The sequence below is a fragment of the Desmodus rotundus genome, chromosome 2, assembly GCF_022682495.2.
Source record: "Desmodus rotundus isolate HL8 chromosome 2, HLdesRot8A.1, whole genome shotgun sequence".
Taxonomy (NCBI): Eukaryota; Metazoa; Chordata; class Mammalia; order Chiroptera; family Phyllostomidae; genus Desmodus; species Desmodus rotundus.
Genome location: NC_071388.1, coordinates 102,415,439 through 102,436,828, shown reverse-complemented (window position 1 = coordinate 102,436,828; position 21,390 = coordinate 102,415,439). Strand labels below are relative to the sequence as shown.

At 44.0% G+C, this 21,390-nt stretch overlaps 1 protein-coding gene across 6 annotated transcripts in view; it reads left to right on the top strand.

Annotated features, from left to right (window-relative positions):
• Nucleotides 1–21,390, top strand: part of SLC12A8 (solute carrier family 12 member 8) — a 159,700-nt gene that overhangs the window by 15,784 nt on the left and 122,526 nt on the right. For all 6 annotated transcript variants that reach the window (XM_024577885.4, XM_024577886.2, XM_024577887.2 and 3 more), the window contains 2 exons: nt 5,650–5,796; nt 9,081–9,272. In XM_024577885.4, the coding sequence (XP_024433653.2) occupies nt 5,650–5,796; nt 9,081–9,272 (339 nt within the window). The remainder of the gene's footprint in view (nt 1–5,649; nt 5,797–9,080; nt 9,273–21,390) is intronic.

Sequence of the window (21,390 nt, the reverse complement as noted above, 5' to 3'; positions counted from 1 at the left end):
TCTCTGATCAGGGCGTGTAGGGAGACAGCCAGTATCTCTCTCTCTCTTTCTCTGTCTATCTTTCCCCCTTCCTCACTCTTTAAAATCAATAAAAACATATCTCCAGGTGAAGAATTTTTTAAAAGGCTTTAAAAATAATAAAAAAATAGAATTGTTTGTTTTTTGGTTACAAACAGTTTTTGCTTATTAAAAGCCTTCACAGTTACCATCTCATCTAACTGCATAGACTCTCCCTGAGGCCCGTGTGTAGCTACCTGCCTCTCATGCGGTTACCACAAGTGGGCTCCGGCCCAGGGCCCTGCTCAGAGCCAGAGGAAAGGAATGCAGTGCTCACTCTCCCACTGGCTCACAGTTTAGCAGCAGCTTGGGATATTTTCTGATGTATAATTAATAATTAAATACTCAGCTTTCAGAAAGCAAACTGCTGGCTCGTGTGTGTCTGCTCCAGGCAGGGCCAGCCTCCACAGGTGCCCTGCGGGAGCAAGGGGCAGGCTGAGTCTTGCTTTGACCCTCTCCTGACCTGTGTGGGTAGAAGCAGGGTTTCTCACCTGGTTTCTTTTCCTCCAGCTGCCAAAAGAGGGAAAAGGTGTCAGCTCGTCATCTCACATTTCAGATGTTTTCATTAAGGCCTGGCAGGTGGCCTGTGGGAGGCTGCTGTTTCAGAGAAAGGATCCCAGGCACGAGTGAGCGCACATCACGGCCTGTGGCAGAACTCCCCTTACTCAGCCCTGCTCACTGGACGCAGACAGCTGAGTGGTTGCCTCCTCTAGGTGCCTTTCAGGTGCAGTTTTCTCCCTTTCTAGGTTCCCTGCTCAGTGTAGACATTCTCTATTCACAGGAAAAAGGCTCCTACCTTTAAACTGAAACACCCACCAGGCAGCCATGGTGTTTCCGTGTGGGGTGCAGGCCCCTGGGCTCAGGGGGATGAGGGCCTGCCTCTTGTGCTGGGAACTCGGGAAGGAACATCCTAGTGGTGAGCAGCATGGAGGTGTGCTCACCCATGTCCAGGCTCCAAGCCCTGTGCCCCTGGAACCTGCCTAGCTTGTCCCTGCAAGGAAAGAAAGGACCCTGACCCTCGAGCATGTTTCTGGTATGCATTCTGAGGGGCCTCTGGGCTCCCTGCTCTCCTTTATGTTAGGCCCCACCTCTATCTTTTCTTAGTCCCCCGCCTCTGCTTTCCAGTAGACGCTGTACCAGGCCCAACAACTGCTGTACTCCCGTCTCTTTCCCCACAACCTCTTCGGTGTCATAGAATGTTGAATGGGGCTCTTGTTGTTTCAGAATTGATGACTGGGGCCCAAATTTGAGGGTGAAGAGAAATTTCAACATTTGGGATCAGACCTCTCCCCGAGGGCTTAACAAGCCAGCCCAGACCTGGCCCAGCTCTCCCCTACTGTCATCCAGCTGTCCCACCTCCCCTGCCCTGGGTGGTAGAGACTACTGGGTAGAAATGCAAAGGGAGAGTGTGTGAACCATGGTCTTTGTGGGAGGGCATGTTTGAGGTGAGGGGTTTCCTTACCCTCCCACAGAGGAGGCAGTTGGCTGTGGGGTCGTGTGTAGGGGGAGCGGCTGATGGCCCGGCCTCCTGCAGGGTGTCTGCTAGGGTCACAGCTGCTGGACCTGTCCTCGGCTCCCCAGGCAGGGTTTAAGGGAGCTGCAGAGAGCTCCAGGGCAGAGCCAGAGCAGGTTGTGGAGTAGCTAGTTGTGATACTGTGATTTTTAATAAGAACTACATTCCATTTTCATCCCAGTTCCTGGCACAGAGCTCCTAAAACCCCTGGAATTTTCTAAGTGATGAGTGATGGAAGTGGCTTTGTAACAGATCTGTTTTTACCACAACTTGGTTGATGTTAATGAAATGACTTTTGGAAAACACCTGAGGATGGTGGCTGGTTAGGTGGCCAGGGGAACCAACCATGTGATTAGAGGGTTGGAACTTTTAGGGGAAGGGTGAAGGGCTGGAGGTTGAATCAATCACCAACGGCCAATGATCTGATCAATCAAGTGTATGTAACACAGCCTAAGAACCCAAAAGAACCGCCCCCTCCAGCTGTCATCCTGCTCTCCATCTAGGAGTCTGTCCCCATTTTCCTTGTTAGTTCAGTTTGTTCTTTAAATTCCACATATGAGTGAAATCATATGGTATTTGTCTTTTTTTCTGATTGGCTTATTTCACTTAGTATAATGTTTTCCAGGTCCATCCACATTGTTGCAAAGGATAAAATTTTCTTTTTTTTTGGCCAGGTAGTATTCCATTGTATAAATATACCATAGTTGTTTTATCCACTCATCAACTGATGGACACTTGGGCTGCTTCCATATCTTGGCGATTGTAAATAATACTGCAATGAACATAGGGGTGCTTATGTTCTTTCAGTTAGTGTTTGGGCTCCTTCAGATATACTCCCAGAAGTAGGATCACTGGGTCAAAAGGCAGGTCCATTTTTAATTTTTTGAGGTATCTACATACTGCTTTCCACAGTGGCTGCACCAGGCTGCTTCCCACCAGCAGTGCAAGTGGGTTTCCCTTTCTCCACATCCTCACCAGCACTTGTTGTCTGTTGATTTATTTAGTCCTGAGTTATGTCCTTTTGTAATCAACTGGTACTCTAGTAAGTTATATGTTTCTGTGAGTTCTGCGAGCCACTCTAGCAAGTTAATCAAACCCAAGGAGAGGGTTGTGGGAACGTCCTATCGTTAGTGTGTGGGTCAGAAGCCCGGGTGACTACTTGGACTTGCAATTGGCAGCTGAAAGGAGGTGGGGGACCCAGTCTCAAAGATCTGAGCCCTTAACCTGAGTGGTCTAACACTATCTATGAGTAGATAATGTCAGAATTGAGTTGAATTGTAGGACATCTAACTGTGCCAGAGAATTGCTGGCTGTGGTATGATTCTGACACCAAGTCCAGCCCCACACTTTGGAATTGGTGTCAGAATATTCCAGACATGGCCCAAGTGGTCACTATAACAGGTAGCTGGTTTGAGTTGTCTAGATAGTACTCCCCTAAAAGGTTAACTCTGGAGCAGTAGCAAGAGACTGAGGGCATCCTGCGGGTAGCGAGGCTGGAGAACATGGTAGAGAAGGGAGAGGTGAGAAGAATGGGGCATCCGAGCTGGCGCTCCCACGCTGGTGTCTGGAGGCAGCGTGTCAGTGCAGGGAGGCCCCGGGAAATATCCCTGCGGTCTCTGAAGCACCTATTTGGCATTTTATTCTAGGGGTTTCTGTCTCAACCTCTGTCCCTTTTTCTGTGCTTTTGTTTCTCTCTCTCTCTCCTCTCTCTGGGCCTGTATCAGTCTCTCTCTAAGGACTGCAGTGTTGGGGTCAGACGTAGGCTCTTCCTGTGAGTCTGTTGAGCAGCCTCTGTGAAGACTTAACAGTATTCTTTTGCCACTTGGTTCGAAAAGGTAGGCATACTCCCCTGTACATCTCAGAATAAGCTGTTGTGGGGTAGCCACCAAACCCAGTTCGCACCGTTTGTACTTCCTTTCTCGCAGTTAAGAGTCTCCTGGAGTTTCTGCCTCAGTCACCTGTGAAGCACTTTAATGCTGATTTAACCTAATGAGATCGAGGGAGCGAGAAGCTTTTCGTATGACTTTGACTTTAGGTAAACAAACACATAAGCAAGGCAGCCTTCAGAGTGAAAATACAAAGTCTAGGATGAAAGAGGAATAAAGTGTTGAAAATCACAATGGGAGTTTTAGGGATAAGTCATATGTATTCACAATTAGGCAAATTCTAGGATATTAGAAATGAAAACCTAAAAGACTGGAAAGATTGAAATTTAGGAGAGAGGAGGGCAAGGGACCTGTGGTTACTTGGACTTCTGCAGGGCAAAGCCCAGATTCTACCGTCTGCACTGGGGGATTCAAACACCCCTGTGGGCTTGGGCAGGGGTGTGCCTTCTCCCAGACGCTCTTTCCTTGGCTGTAAATAGGGCCCCTCCCCGCCTGCCTCCCAGGGGCGCTGTTAGGGTCGAAAGAGGGGACTGATGTGGAAGCTGAAAGCACTCTCCAAATTACTCTTTGTGGCTGATAGTTGCTGTTATTATTACTGTTTCTAATGAGAATAGTCCTGTAACAAGCCATGGGTAGGAAGCTGAACACAAGCAGAGACAAGAAGTTGGGCCACATCCTGAATTAGGAGATTAGGATCCTGGCAAACAACCCCACGTTCACCACACAGGGCCCTTGGCACCGTTTGTTCAAGGACGGGCGTAGGTTGGCAGGGTCCTAGCTTTGAGTCATGATCACCGTTCTCACAGTTACTGACTTTCAGGAGGCTCCTCATGTGTGGTTTGTGAAAGACAGATGAGCAGAAATACGCACAGATAAGAGGACTTCCAGCTGCGGTCAGGGACTGGCAGAGGCCACCAAGGGATCCCCTGGCCCATATGTCCCTTGTGGCTTCAATGACATCCCTGATGATTTCTTGGCCTGTGGGTGTGTGATATAAGAGGGCAAACGTTGCTGAGAACCCCTCTTCTTATTTTGACCAAGTATAGTCAGCCTCAGCTTTTGGCCCCGGGGTCTCGGGCACCTCCATTGTTCTCAGCCACTTGGGAGCCCTGCCCCTGCGACTCCGATCTTACATTGTTTTCCCGGCACTCCTGATTTTCTGCCCGTTACTGTGTTTGCAGATCACGTACACCCACCAGGTAGACTCGCTGCACACAGGGGCTTGTTGTGGGTCTTAGTGCTGTCCCGGGTGAGGTCGTGGTCGCTGCTGCGGGCCTCCAGGGTACTGGAAGGCTCCACTGAGGACTGAATTTAGTTACTAAGCCTCTGCAAGAGCAGTTCACAGCGTGAGTTGCTCCTGGTTTTGTTTAAGATCGTGTTAGTATTTCCACAAGGCTTAGTCTTTATAGTAAAGAGTTTCCATTTGAGTGTTCCATACGTGCCTTTGTTATTTCTGATCTGGAAAAATGAGGAAGGTATATGTTTAACTGCTTATTAGCCTCTGAACCTAGAAAACTGCCATACAATGTCTCAGAATCCTGGAAGGGGGCTTACAGATCATCGTATCAGCCAGTGTTCGGTCAGGAACACAGAAATCTCTCTGGGTATTTGAAACAGAGGAAATTTAACACGCAGAATTCATTACAGAAGTGTTAGAAGGACGAGAGGAACAAAAAGTGTAAAGTCAGGTTACCCAAAGACTAGGAAGTGATAGAAGCTGCTGTCCCCCAAACCCTTCCCCAGGACTGGAGGGCTATAGGGGACAATGGCATTACCAAGAGCTCATGACCCCTGCCTGACCTGGAACCAGAATCCCACACTCACCTAGAAGTGGCAAGAGCACTTTGACCTAGACTGCAGGGCCCGGAACTCAGTCACAGGGCCCCACCTACTTGCAATGAGACTGGGAAATGTGGTCTATGGAGTGGCCAGAAGGAAGGAGGACAGGTTTGCTGAAGACGAGTCTCTTCTACACATGGGTACAGGAATCACTGCTGTTAGGAGAGAACCGTGACCCTTTTACAGATTCAACCTTCAAGACTCTGTGTCTGTGTATATACAAGCCTGACCTGTGGGCCTACGAGGGGAGTATTTTAAAGCTGAGTCTCCTGCCTCCTCTGTTCTACTTCCCTCCCCCCACTCGCTGGCCCTTCCCGGTGCTGCTGAGCTGACTGCCATGTGTCCTGTTTCCAGGGGTCCCTGGCCCAGCCCCAGCCCTGGTGGAAGATCCAGTTGTTCGTGTGGGAGCCAGTGCTGTTCGGGACCTGGGATGGTGTGTTCACGTCCTGCATGATCAACATTTTTGGGGTTGTCCTTTTCTTAAGGACTGGCTGGCTGGTGGTGAGTGATGGCTTGGTGACCCTGGAGTCCCCTGTGGGCCTGTGACATGGGAAGCTCTGTCACCCTTGGGCATTCCGTGGTGCAGGTGACAGATTCCTAAAGCACAGAAACATGAAACAAGAAGCAAGTACACCCAATTGCTGGCGTTGCTTTTAAAATGAGAATCCTGGGAAGCCGGGCCTTACCCTGGATTTAACTACTGAAATGTGAGCACAGAACTCAGGGCACGCCGTGGGCAGGACTGGAGGTGGGTCAGCGAGAAGTACATTTGCTTCCAGTTTGTGACCCCCTCCAGCTTTCCTGGTATTCTTCCACTCGTCTGGTGCCCTCCTGGTGGGACCAGCTCCTCACCCCCGAGGTTGCCTTCCCTACTGCACGCCGACCCGTGTTTAAGGCTCTGTTCGGGGAGGCTTGGTCAGAGGTCCATACTGCCTACACTCAGGGCTAGATGACCTGGAGCAGACCTTTTACATGAGATTGTGGGGGTCAGTTTGTCTTCCTCTGTAGAAGGAACAAGGGCCTAATTTTTATGTCGCATACTGGGACCTTCTAGGTAGATGTGTGTCCTGAGTAGGCCTATAGCCCTTCACGCAGCGCCTTCTCTCTGGGACTTCAGGACACTCAACTGGTTGCTCAGAACAAAAGGCCAGCTTGTCGAGAATCATTGCTGAGCACCTAGTGTGAGCCAGGCACCCCTATGTGCTAACAGGATTGCAAAGTATAAGACCCTTTCCCTGATGAGTCAACAGGTTAGATTTTACATCAGGAATCTAAGAGAGGTCTCAAACCAGCATTAAATCTCTCAGGAGCGGAACAGGCTGTGAACATATGCTTGCCAAGGAGTCCAGGAAAGCTTCCTGGAAGAGATGTGGCTAAACCAAGTGTTGAAAGGTGAGCTGGACTGGACAGGTACAAGAGAGAGGGGCCATTCAAGGTGTAGAATGGATTAGTCAGTGTTCTCCGGAGAACCATATAACTAACTAGCTAACTAACTCACTCTCTCTCCATTTGTTCATATAAACCTTAATTTAATATCAGAGGGCCCTAAATTGAATATCTTGATCTAGCCCTTAACTGTATATAAATTGATATCCCACACCAAAGAGTTTTAACTATGGCCTTTCAGAATCCAATACTTATAATGGTGAGGATTAAAAATAAAGTAGAAGCATCCTTTTCAAAAAGGCCTTGGCTCAGGGTTCAGCCTTAACCATATCCAGGGTGGGTTTGATTTTTACTTTATTAATGTGTGGAAAGCTTAGGGCAGAGTCAGCAACCTCTCTGTTATGGATGCTAAGACTTCATGCCCTTAACACCCCTCTCAAACTTACAGGGGCTCCCACTTCCAAAATCACAGTCTCCAGGTCAGACTTTTCATCCTGGCAGTGGTCTCAGGTTTCTGGGATCGACCTCTATTTTTGCCTTTTCCTGAAGGTCACTTCACTGCCATGCTTGTCTTCAGCCTGTGTCCAAGGGAGTCCCATCAACTGACCACTGTGGCAGAGGAAGCCCTGGCCAGGGACAGCCTGGGCTACAGGCCTCTGCTTCCTGCAGAGATGGTTATGGAATAGTGGAAGGAGAGGAGGGTAACATCTCTCTATTCTGATTTTTAAGGGCCTCCTCTGAGCCCTCTCACTGGGTTTTTTATTTTATTTTATTTTATTATTTTATTTTTGAGAAACCCAGAGGTGTTAGTTCATTCCCAAAGTGAAAGTACTAGTTATCTATTGCTGCAGAACTAATTACCCAAACACTTCGCAGCTTAGAGCAGTGCACACATCATCCTGTAGTTTCTGTGGTCCAGGGACTGGGTGCCTCTGGTCCAGGTCTGCCATAGAGCTGCAGTTGGGCTGTCAGCCAGGGCTGCAGTCTCATCTGAAGGCTTTCCTAGCGCAGGATCGTTTCCAAGATCGCTGGCGTGGTTGGCAGGCTTTGTCACATGGGCCTCTGCACAGGATTGCCTCATTGCATGCAGCCATCTTCCCCCAGGGCCAGCATTCTGACAGAGGGCAAGCACCAAGGGGAAGCCCCAGCCTTTATATCTGCATCCCAGAAGCGACATCCCATCACGTCTGAAACATTCTGTTCCTTACAAGTGAGTCAGTAGGTCCATCCCCCAGTCAAGGGGAGGCGACTGCACAAAGGCTTGATTGAGTGCCAGTAGGTGGGGCTCCCTGGGGCCGCCTTTGAAGCTACCTGCCACACAGATACGTCCTTCTGCCTTAAAGTGATCTGTTTTTTAGTTTTGATCTTAGTTTTACCTGAAAAATCATATTTGATCATGGGAAAAAAGACAAATGTGAAATGCCAAAAATAAGGTAGAGCTTCTAGGAGATGGCATAAAATTAAAGTAAGTATAGGTCATGCCCAAGTGATTTTTAAATAGAGAATATTGGTGGAGGGGAGCAAAGGGGGGAAATTGGGACAACTGCAATAGCATAAACAATAAAAAATATAAAAAATACTAACAAAAAATAATAAATGGGCAATATTAACTCTAAAGAATAATTTAGCATCAGACTTATAATTTGAAAATTGTTGGAGCGGTACTTTTGGTGTGAAAACTTAAAGGTTGGAACTGGGTATTTTATTATCACATGAGGACAATTTAAAAGCATACACAAAGGAAAAAGATGATAATGATATATTTCATTAAAAATATACAAGCAGCAAAATTAGAAACTCTGAATAAAACATAATCCTGCTGGAGCTCCAAGCCCAGAGGTGAAGACCACCTTGGAGTCAGACTCTCTGTGATAAGTACTGTAAGTGCTAAGCCGTGGGAGCCGTAGGAGCCCAGAGGAATGGGTATGGGACAGCTTCCTGGAGGAGGAAACTCCTAGATGCTGAGTCTTAAAGGACACGTTGGGGTGACCCTGGCAAGGGATTGATCAAGAAAAACATTCCAGGCAGGTCAGCATGGTGAGAGGGTGGTGACGCAAGAACAGGACTTCAGGCTGGGGCACAAAATGAACTCAGGGGTTGTTGCAAAGGGATGAGAGAGACTGGGGAGTTGGAGAGGAGAGAAAGTGGGAGGGGCCTCATCAGTAGCTTTGATTTTACCTGATGTGGCACAGGAAGTCACTGAAGAATCTGAAGCAATGGCATTTCCCTTCATCTGGAATTTCTTCCAGGCCTTCCTTCCATGGTGCTGCCATTGTCCTTTTCTGGTTGCCCCACCCCCCGGGGTGTGGGGGAGGTGGTCAGTGCTCCTGGCAGGGGCTGCCTCTGCCGGGGCCTCCATATCCTAACCCTTGACCTTGCTCCTTATTGTCCCACTGCAGGGAAACACAGGAGTCCTCATGGGCATGTTTCTGGTGTCCTTCGTCATCCTGGTGGCCCTCGTCACTGTGCTGTCTGGCATTGGTGTCGGGGAGCACTGTGGTGTCGGCAGTGGTGGTGTCTATTCTATGATCTCCTCGGTCCTGGGTGGGCAGACCGGAGGCACGATTGGGCTGCTCTATGTGTTCGGACAGGTGAGCCTGGGCTGCTGGGTGGGGAACTGTCTCGAGGCCGCCGGCATGTGTGGGACCTCTTCTCATCCACATTCTCGCATGGCTTGGGGAGAGGCAACGGGGGTGGGACAGCTGCCCCTCTTTTTTAAATCCTCACGTGAAGATATGTTTATTGATTTTAGAGAGAGAGGAAGAAGGGGAGGGAGGGAGGGAGGGAAGGGGAGAGAGAGAGAGAGAGAGAGAGATCAGTTACCTCCTGTTTGAGCCCTGACTGAGGATCAAACCTGCAGCCTTTTGGTGTATGGGATGACGCTCTAACCAGTGGAACCACCTGACCAGAACACCCCTGTTTTGTAGATGGTAAGATGGTAAGACTACAGGGAACTCAGTGGCAGAACCAAGGCCACCAACCAAACCCTCCTCTTTGGTCAGTGCTCCTTCCTCTCCACAGCCCTGCCTCATGGAGTCCTGACTTGGACATGGAGGCAGGGCCTGGGCTGGAACCTTTCTTGCTGCCTGTTCTAGCGAGATGAGTGAATGACAGTGGCTGGAGTCCGTGGCAGCTGGTGGCTTGGTTCCTGGGACACTTTTGTGCTGAAGAGGGAACATCTTGCCTATGCCACAAGACTTTCCTAGAAGCAGACACTTCACAAATGAGCTAGAGCTCCAGGCACACTGAGAGCTGGACGGCCTTTACCAGGAGGTTGGGAACCCCTGTGGACCCCTGTCTGAGAAGGAGAATGCTAATGAGGAGACTGCATCACCACAGTGGCCAAAGCTCTCAAAAAACCAGAGACTAGGGAGGAAAGCTGATGCTTATTTAGCTGAGACACAGGGATGGTGACCTAATGCAGAGGAAACACGTGCAGACATTAAGAAGCAGCTCTTTGTAGGTACTCCTTAGCTTTTATGATTGTGCAAAGGGTGGTAGGTAGTTGAAAAAAGTTTAATGAAAAGAATTTGTCTAAGTAAGACTACAAGAGTCTCTTCAAAGAAAGCATCAGTTTTGTTTCTTTTACTTTTAAGCAGTAGGGTCAGGATATTTTAGCATAAATATATCTGATTCTTCAACAGCACAGAGCTCTGGTGTGTGTAACACAGATGCATAGAAGGCACACACAATGTTGCTGCATTCCTAAAAATCACTGGCTTTGGCCCTGGCAGGTGTAGCTCAGTGGACTGAGTGCTGGCCTGTGAATCAAAGGGTCACCTGTTCGATTCCCACTCAGGGCACATGCCTGGGTTGTGGACCAGGTCCCCAGTAGGGGGCGCTAAAGAGACAACCAAACCGTGATGTTTCTCTCCCTCTTTCTCCCACCCTTCCTCTCTCTCTAAAAATAAATAAATAAAATATTTAAAAAACAAACAAAAACCACTGGCCTTTACTGGAGAAGGATCTTTTCTTTTTGCCATTGTCCTTATTTATTTTTAAATCATTTTTAAATTTTTAAATTTCAGTTGACATACAATATTATATCAGTTTCAGGTATATAACAGTGGTTGGACATGTAACTTATGAAGTGATCACCTGGATAAGTCTAGTACACATCTGACACCATACATAGTTATTGCAATATTGCTGACTATTCCATATACTGTACTTTACATTCTGGTGGCTGTTTTTATACCTGCCCATTTGCACATCTTAATCCCTTCCCCTTTTTCACCCTTTTCCCAAACCACCATCCCATCTGGCAACCATCAAAATGTTCTCTATGAGTTTGTTGGTTTATTTTGTCTTTTAGATTCCACATATAAGTAAAATCATATGGTACTTGTCTTTTTCTATCTGATTTATTTCACTCAGCACAATACCTTCTAGGTCCATCCATGTTGTTGCAGATGGCAAGATTTAATTCTTTTCTTATGGCTGAGTCATTTTCCATTGTATATAAGCACCGCTTCTTTATCCACTCATCTATTGATGGACACTTATGTTGCTTCCATATCTTGGCTATTGTAAATAATGCTGCAATGAACATATGGGTTCATATGTCTTTTTGAATTAGTGTTTTAGGTTTCTTCAGATAAATACCCAGAAATAGAACTGCTGGATCCTTTTTTGTCTTGTTATAGCCTTTGTTTTAAAGTCTATTTTGTCTGATGTAAGTATTGCCAGCCTAGCTTTCTTTTAGTTCCATTTGCATGAAATATCTTTTTCCATCCTTTTATTTTCAATGTGTGTGTGTCTTTTGATGTAAAGTGGGTCTCTTGTAGGCAGCATATATGCATGTCATGTTTTCTTATTCATTTAGCTACGCTATGTGTTTTGATTGGAGCGCTTAATCCATTTACATTTAAAGTAATTATTGACAGATATGTAGTTATTGCCATTTATTATTCATGTTTTTGATCTTTTTCTTTTTAGACAAGTCCCTTTAACATTTTTTTTGTAATAGAGGTTTGGTGGTGATGAACTTCTTAAGCCTTTTCTTGTCTGTGAAGTGCTTTTTTTTAATACCCATATTTTGTTTTTCAGTTACAGTTGACATACAACACTAGTTGTATGTGCTAGTTTTGGGTGTACAGCCCAGTGACTAGACACCACATAATCCACCAAATGTCCATCCCAGTGAATCCTGAACCCATCTGATACCACACATAGCTACCAGAACACCACTGACTATATTCCCTATGCTGTACCCCACATCCTTATGACCATTCCATGACATCCAATTTGTACTTTTTAAAGAATTTATGCATTTATTTTTAGAGAGAGGGGAGGGGAGGGAGAAAGAGAGGAAGAGAAACATCCATGTGGGAGGGAAATATTGATCAATTGCCTCTTGTGTGTGCCCTGACCAGGATCAAACTCACAACTCAGGCACATGCCCTGGTCGGGAATTGAATAGGCAACCGTCCCCTTTGCGGGGTGACTCCCAACCAAATAAGCCACACCAGTCATGGAAAAACAAATTCGTACTTCTTAATCCCTTCACCTTTTTCACCCAACTCCCAACACCCCTCACATCTGGCAACCGTCAAAATGTTCTCTGTATCTATAATTCTATTTCTGTTCTGCTTGTTAGTTTATTTTGTTTTTTAGATTCAATTGTTGATAGAATGAATTTATTGTGATTTTATTGTTCATATTTTTAATTTTTTTCTTCTTCTTCTTAAAGAAGACCCTTTAATATTTGTTGTTATTCTGGAGGTGATAAACTCCTTTAGGTTTTTCTTGTCTGGAAAGCTCTTTATGTGTCTTTTAATTCTAAATGACAGCTTTGCTGGGTAGAGTAATTTTGGTTGTAGGTTCCCACTTTTCAGCACTTTGAATATTGCTTGCCAATCTCTTCTGTCCTGCAAAGTTTCTGTTGAGAAATCAGCTGACAGGGAGATCTGACAAGATGGTGTCGGAGTAGGAGAATATAGCATGCGCCACCTCCCAGAACCACACTGGAAACAAAATTAAAGAGGAAAACAATCACCTGAGTTAAACTGAAGGCTACCTAAGAAAGAAATTTTTAACCAAAGACAACCAAAACACCACCCCTAGACTGGTAGGAAGGGCAGGGACATCTTAAAGGGGCTGGGCCCCTACACATGAGCGGTGGGCTGAGGCATGGCTGTGGGAGCTTCCCCTTGAGAGGAGTGAAGCCAGGACCACAAACTCTGCTTCCAAACACAGAAAGCCAGTGCCAAGATTGGCCCACCATGTAGCATCCAGGGGTGAAAGGCTGCAGGGGCTCTCTCTGCTGAGGAGAGATGAAAACCACTGGGGACAAACCCACCATCTTTTTTTTTCCCCTTAAAGGGGCAAAGCACAGGTTGTGTGTTTGCGGCTACTCACCTTGGGCCCCAGGGAAGGGAGGCTGGCATGGACTGGAGTCGTTCAAGGAGAGGCTGGAGGGAGAGGAACTGGGGGGAGATTGGGGGAGTGGCAGTGGGATTTTGGGGATTAGGTTATATACCTGGGCTCCATAACAACCATCTTTCTTGAGAAGACTTAGCCCCTCCTGGAGTAAAATCATTTACCTTACTCTGTAAGATACCACTCCCCACACCCTCTGGAATCCTGCTCACCACACCCTCTAAAATCCTGTTCACTCTACCCTGCACGGTTTTTGTTCTTTTTTTAAGTTTTACTCTGTCTTGGTGTTTTGTTTGTTTTTTCTTTTTCTTTCCTCCCATCCTCCATCTTAACCCTTGCTGAAGAGTCAGCAACATGAACAGACTCAGAGGTTTTCAGAGACTGGCTGTAGGGTGCAGCCAACCCTAGAAAACACTTTCCTGGAAAACAGACTGGTGCTTCCCTCCCCATGGGAGAGCCACAGAAATACCCTCCAAAGTCTAGGCTCTGGAGGCCTAATGGGGGCACCACCCTGCCCAGTACAAGGAAATAATCCCAGACATATTCAGATTAGTGGCTCTGTGGAGGGGGAACACACCCACCATCTTCCCTGAAGTCTAAAAGGCAACTGTCATAGCAGATCCAGGAATCAAGCCCTCTGTGTCTGCCAGAAGCCCTCTCGGAAATACTCAGGTCTGCAACTAGTCTAAGATTGACAGAAGGCCAGCAGGCAGAGGCAGGTAAAGGCAAGTCCCGTGGTGACTTGGGATGTTTGCTGACACACCCCTGGACCCAGTGTTGATAAAAGCCAGTGTTGCACAGCAGTCTGGCTCACCCTGTGAGCAGCCAAGCCTGGAGGAATCAGCCACAAACTGTAGATCAATTGTACCTTTGAAAAGGCTGCTGAGGATCATATGTGGACAGCACCTGACATTGGCTTACAGCAGACTCAGACATCAGAGCTGCATCCCAAGGGAGAAACCAACAGGCAGGCACTAAACTCTGCAGAGACAAAGCCACTTGGTTCTGTTTTCTTTATTTTAGCTATTTTTTCTTTTTCATAGCTTTTTTATTATTTTTATCTAATTTTTCTTTTTCTTTTATTTTTTGTTGCTTTAATTTTTCTTTCATATCTTCTACTTAATTCTTATCTTTGACTACTCCATTGTTCCCTTCTCTCCTTTTATTATTTTTGTTACTTTTTCTGTGTTCCTTTCCCTTATTTTCCTCTTTCAATTCATTACTAGTATTAGCTCTCTTCCCCTTTCTCTTCTCATAATCACTTCTCTTTCCTTTGGTCTTCTCATATTCTTTTTCCTTTTCCCCTTCCTCTACTATTCTGTTTCTCTTTCAGCTTTCATTATTCTTTGCTCTCTTGTCATTGATATTGCTGTTGTGGTTGGAGGGGGTTGCTTGTTTTGGTGTTGTTTTCCTTTGTTCTGTTAGCACCTATACAATAGCATACAAGACGTGGTAGGGGTTGAGCCTCTTAGCCAGCTGGAGGGGAGTTCTCACCAACAAATGGGCCAGTAACAATCAGGACCCAAATACAACAGGAGAGTTCACATAACCCACACAAAGGACATTTTTAGAGCATCCAGATCAGGAGATCAAGGAGTCTGCACCACTGAGTCCCACAGGACTCCTACCATATAAGGCCACTCCGCAAGACTGAAAAGTCAAAGCAGATCAATGTAATACTTAGAAACAAACACAAAGAGACAACCTAAATGGAGAGATAAAGAAACAACCCCCAAATGAAAGAAAAGAAGGAATCTCTAGAAAAGTGCTAAGTGAAATCAAGGCAAGCAATTTATCAGACATGGAGTTTAAAGCAATGGTTTTAAGGATGCTCAAGGAACTTAGTGGGAACTACATCACCATGAAAAAGGACATAGAAACCTTGAATAACAACCAGTTAGAAATGAAGAATGCAGTATCAGAAATGAAGAATACACTAGAAGCAATTAAAAGCAGGCTAGATGAAGCAGAGGATCAAAATAGAGAGTTGAAGTGCAACGTAGAAAAGAACACCCAGTCAGAGTAACAAAGTTAAAAAACACTCAAGATGAATGAGGATAGTTTAAGGAAGCTTTGGGACAACATGAAACATAACAATGTTCACATCATAGGGATATCAGAAAGAGAAGAAAGCAAGGAATAGAAAACCTATTTGAAGAAATAATGACAGAAAACTTCCCTAATTTGGTGAGAGTCATGCAGGTTCAGGAAGCACAGAGAGTCCCAATCAAGATGAACCCAAAGAGTCCCACACCAAGATATATCACAATTAAAATGGCAAAATTTAAAGATAAAGAGAGAATCTTAAAGGCAGCAAGAGAGAAACATCTAGTTATCTACAAAGGAGCTCCGATAAGGCTATCAGTTGATTTCTCAACAGAAACACTACAGACCAGAAGGGATTGACATGAAATCTTGCAAAAATGAAATACAAGGACCTTCAAACAAGACTACTTTATCCAGCAAGGCTCTCATTTAAGGTGGAAGGTGAAATAAACAGTTTCCCAGATAAAATAAAGCTAAAGGAATGCATTTCCACCAAACCAGCTTTGAAAGAAATGCTAAAGGACTACTTAAATAAAAGAAATAGAGAGAGAGAGGAACACGGGTAGAAAGGGGAAAAATGGCAATGAATAAGTACCTATCAATAATAACCCTAAATGTAAATTGATTAGATGTTCCAATCAAAAGACATAGGGTAACTGAATGGATAAGAAAATGTGTCCCACAAATACACTGTCTGCAAGAGACCCACCTCAGAACAAAAGATTTACACAGGCTGAAAGTGAATGGATGAAAACGATTACTTCATGCAAATGAACATGAAAAAAACCTGGGGTAGAAATGCTTATATCAAACAAAATAGACTTAAAAACTTAGGCCATAAAAAGAGACAACGAGGGTCACTACATGATACTTAAGGGAGTGGTCCAGCAAGATATAACCCTTGTAAACATATGCGCACCCAATATAGGAACACCAAAATATATAAAGAAAATCTTGGAGGAATTTTAGAAAGAGATTGACAGCAATACAGTCACTGTAGGGGATTTTAACACCCACTGTCAACAATGGACAGATATTCCAGACAGAAATTAACAAGAATATAGCAGTATTAAACAACACACTAGATCAAGTGGACATAATTATTAGTTACATACCATTTCACCCCAAAGAAGCAAAATATACATTCTTCTCAAATGCACATGGGTCATTCCCAAGGACAGACCACATGGTAAGACACAAAATAAGCCTTAACAAATTCAAGAAAATTGAAATCATATAAAGAATCTTCTCAGACCACAGTGGCTTGTAACTAGAAATCAACTTCAAGGAAAAAACTCAGAAGCATTCAAATACATAGAGGCCAAATAACATGTTATTAAATAATGAATGGGTTAACCATGAGATCAAGGAAGAATTCAAAAAGTACCTGGAAACAAATGAAAATGAACACACAATATCCCCAAAACCTATGGGACACAGTAAAAGCTGTGAAATTCATAGCTTTACAAGCCTACCTAGAAAATAGAAAAATCTCAAATAAACAACCTAACCCTACACCTAAAGGAACTAGAGGAACAACAAACTAGTTCCACAGTGAGTAGAAAGAAGGAAATAATAAAGATCAGAGCAGAATTAAATGACGGAGACTAAAAAAATTATCCAAAGGATCAAAGAATCCAGGAACTGGTTCTTTGAAAAGATAAACAAAATTGACACACCCTTAACCAGACTCATCAAGAGAAAAAAGAGAGAGGGCCCAAGTAAATAAAATCAGAAATGAAAGAGAAGTAACAACTGGTACCACAGAAATACAAAGGATTGTAAGAAATTACTATGAACAACTATATGTCAAGAAAATGGACAACCAGAGTGAAATGGATACATTTCTAAAAACATGCTATCTTCCAAAATTGAATAAGGAAGAAGCAGAAAACCTGAATAGACCAATAACAACTAGCAAAATTGAAGTAATAATAAAAAAGAAAAACCTCCTGGCACACAAAAGCCCTGGACCAGATGGCTTTACAGGTGAATTTTACCAAACATTCAAAGAACTAACACCTATCCTTTTCAAACGATTCCAGGAAATTCAAGAAGAGGGAAGACTCCCAAAGTCTGCTTACAAGACCAGTATTATTCTGATCTCAAAACCAGGTAAAGACACAACAAAGAAAGAAAATTACAGGCCAATATCTCTGATGAACATAGATGCTAAAATCTTAACACAATACTAGCAAATTGAACCCAGCAATACATTAAAAAGATCATATACTATGATCAAGTGGGATTTATTCCAGGGATGCCAAGATGGTACAATATTCGCAAGTCAATAAATGTGATACATCGCATAAACTAAAGGAAAAACAAAAACCACATGATCATATCAATAGATGCAGAAAACGCATTTGATAAAATCCAGCACCCATTTCTGATAAAAAAAAAAAAACCAACCACTTAGTAAAATGGGTATAGAGGGAATGTACCTCAACATAATAAAGGCCCTACACAAAAAACCTACTGCTTCCGGTCAAGATGGAGGCGTAGGTAGACATGCTGTGCCTCCTCGCACAACCAAAAGAAGGACAACAACAATTTAAAAACAAAAAAACAGAACTGACAGAAAATCAAACTGTATGGAAGTCCCACAACCAAGGAGATAAAGAAGAACCATTCATCCAGACTGGTAGGAGGAGCGGAGATGGGCAGTTGGGGCAGAGAGGACTTGTGGCAAAGCGGCGGCTGGTGGACCCAGTGAGGTGGTGGATTGTGGAACGGGGCAGGCCAGGCTGTGGCTGGTAGACCCTGGGACCCCACATTCGTGCATAGATAAACTGGGAGGAACAGCAGGGGAGTGAAGCAGACCTTGCAACCCAGGGCTCCAGCATGGGGAAATAAAGTCTCAAACCTCTGATTGAAAACACCCGTGGGGGTTGAGGCAGCAGCAGGAGAAACTCCCAGCCTCACAGGAGAGTTCGTTGGAGAGACCCACAGGGTCCTAGAGCGTGCACAAGCCCACGCACTCGGGAATCAGCACCAGAAGGGCCCAATTTGATTGTGGGTGGCGGAGGGAGTGACTGAAATCCGGCAGAGAGTGGAGCAAGCACCATTGCTCCCTCTCAGCCCCTCCCCCACATAGTGTCACAGTGCAGCGACCAGCGTTACCCCGCCCCGTTGGACACTTAAGGCTCAGCCCCTTATGTACCAGGTGTGCCAAGACAAAAAAAAAAAAAAAAAAGGCCCAAATGACAGAACACTTCAAAGCTCCAGAAAAAATACAACTAAGTGAGGAAGAGATAGCCAACCTATCAGATGCACAGTTCAAAACACTGGTTATCAAGATGCTCACAGAATTGGTTGAATCTGTTCGAAAACTAGATGAAAAAATGAAGCCTATGCTAAGAGAAACAAAGGAAAATGTACAGGGAACCAATAGTGAGGCAAAGGAAACTGGGACTCAAATCAATGGTGTGGACCAGAAGGAAGAAAGAAACATTTGACCACAAAAGAATGAAGAAATAAGAATTCAGAAAAATGAGGAGAGGCTTAGGAACCTCCAGGACATCTTGAAACGTTCCAACATCCGAATTATAGGGGTGCCAGAAGGAGAAGAGGAAGAGCAAGAAATTGAAAACTTATTTGAACAAATAATGAAGGAGAACTTCCCTAGTCTGGCAAAGGAAATAGACTTCCAGGAAGTCCAGGAAGCTCAGAGAGTCCCAAAGAAGCTGGACCCAAGGAGGAACACACCAAGGCACATCATCATTACATTATCCAAGATTAAAGAAAAGGAGAGAATCTTAGAAGCAGCAATAGAAAAGGACACAATTACCTACAAAGGAGTTCCCATAAGACTGTCAGCTGATTTCTCCAAAGAGACCTAACAGGCAAGAAGGGGCTGGAAAGAAGTATTCCAAGCCATGAAAGGGAAGGACCTACATCCAAGATTACTGTATCCAGCAAAGCTATCATTTAGAATGGAAAGGCAGATAAAGTGCTTCTCAGACAAGGTCAAGTTAAAGGAGTTCATCATCACCAAGCCCTTATTATATGAAATGTTAAAAGGAGTTACCTAAGAAAAAGAAGATAAAAAATATGAACAGTAAAAATGACAGCAAACTCACAGTTATTAACAACCACACCTAAAACAAAGAGAAAAGCAAACTAAGCAAACAACTAGAACAGGAACAGAACCACAGAAATGGAGATCACATGGAGGGTTATCAACAGGGGAGTGGGAGGGGGAGAGAGGGGAGAAAGGTACAGAGAATAAATAGCATAAATGGTAGGTAGAAAATAGACAGGGGGAGGGTGAGAATAGTGTAGGAAATGTAGAAGCCAAAGAACTTATAAGTATGACCCATGGACATGAACTATAGGGGGGGAATGTGGGAGGGAGGGGGTGGGCAGGATGGAGTGGAGTGAAGTGGGGGAAATGGGACAACTGTAATAGCATGATCAATAAATATATCAAAAAAGAAAAAAGAAAAAAAACCTACTGTCATTATACTCAATGGGCAAAAATTAAAAGCATTTCCCTTAAGATCAGGAACAAGACAAGGGTGTCCGCTTTCACCACTGTTATTCAACATGGTACTGGAAGTCCTAGCCACAGTGATCAAACAAGAAAAAAAATAAAAGGCATCCTAATTGGAAAGGAAGACATGAAAATGTCATTATTTGCAGACGACATGATAGTGTACATAGAAAACCCTACAGGGTTCACCAAAATACTACTTACCTAATGAGTGAATTTGGCAAATTAGCAGGGTACAAAGTCTATATTCAGAAATCGAAGGCATGTTTGTATATCAACAATGAACTATCAGAAAGAGAAACTAGGAAAATATCCCATTTACTATAGCAACAACAACAACAAAATAAAGCACCTGGGAATAAATTTAATCAAGTAGGTAAAAGACCTGTACTAGGAAAACTATAGAACACTAAAGAAAGAAATTGAGAAATTGAGGAAGATACAAATACATGAAAGTATTACCCTGTTCATGGTTGGAAGAATTAAGATAATTAAAATGTCCATACTACCCAAAGCAATCTATAGGTTCAATGCAATTCCTATTAAAATACCAATGGCATATTTCACAGATCTAGGACAAGTACTCCAAAAATTTATATGGAACCAAAAAAGACCCAGAATAGCCTCAGCAATCTTCAGAAAGAAAAACAAAGTAGGAGGGATCACAATACCTGTTATTAAACTATATTACAAGGCCACTGTAATCAAAACAGTCTGGTAGTGGTATAAGAACAGACACATAGATCAATGGAACAGAACAGAGAGCCCAGAAATAAACCTATGTCTATGGTCAATTAATATTTGAAAAAGAGGACATGAGCATACAATGGAGTACAGACAGTCTCTTCAATAAATGGTGTTGGGAGAACTGGACTGGGACATGCAAAAAAATGAAACTAGACCACCAACTTACACCATACACCAGAATAAATTCAAAATGGATAAAAGACATATATAAGTTGGGACATCATAAAAATCCTTGTGGAAAACATAAGCAGCAAAATTTCAAATATATCATATAATAATATTTTTGCTGGTATATCTCCTAGGGAAAGGGAAATAAAGGAAAAAAATATACAAACAAGACTATATCAAAAGCTAATTGAAAAGATTCTGCATGGCTGAAGAAACCATTGTCAAAATAAAAGAGAACCAACTGTATGGGAGAACATATTTGCCAATGATACATAGAACAAGGGTTTAATCTCCAAAATATATAAAGAACTCATACAACTCAACACCAGGAAGACAAACAATCCAATTAAAAAATGGGCAAAGGACCTGAACAGACACATCTCTAAGGAGGACATACAGAGGGCTCATAGACATAAGATGCTCAACATCACTAGCCATCAGACAGATGCAAATTAAAACCACAATAAGATATCACCTCACACCTGCCAAAATGGCTATCATTAATAAATCAACAAACAACAAGTGTTGGTGAGGATGTAGAGAAAAGGCAACCCTAATGCACTCTCGGTGGCAATGGACCAAATGGATCAAACATTTAAAATGGAACTACCTTTTGACCCAGCAATTCCACTTCTGGGAATATACCCTAAGAATCACAAAACACCAATTCAAAAGAATTCATGCACCCTTATATTCATAGCAATGCTATTTACAATAGTTAAGATTTGGAAACAGCCTCAATGACCATCAGTAGATCACTGGATCAAAAAACTATGGTACATTTAGAGTTCCAGCCAAGATGGAGGCATAGTTAGAAATACTTCACTTCCTCACACAACCAAAGGAAGGATAACAACCAATCTAAAAACAAT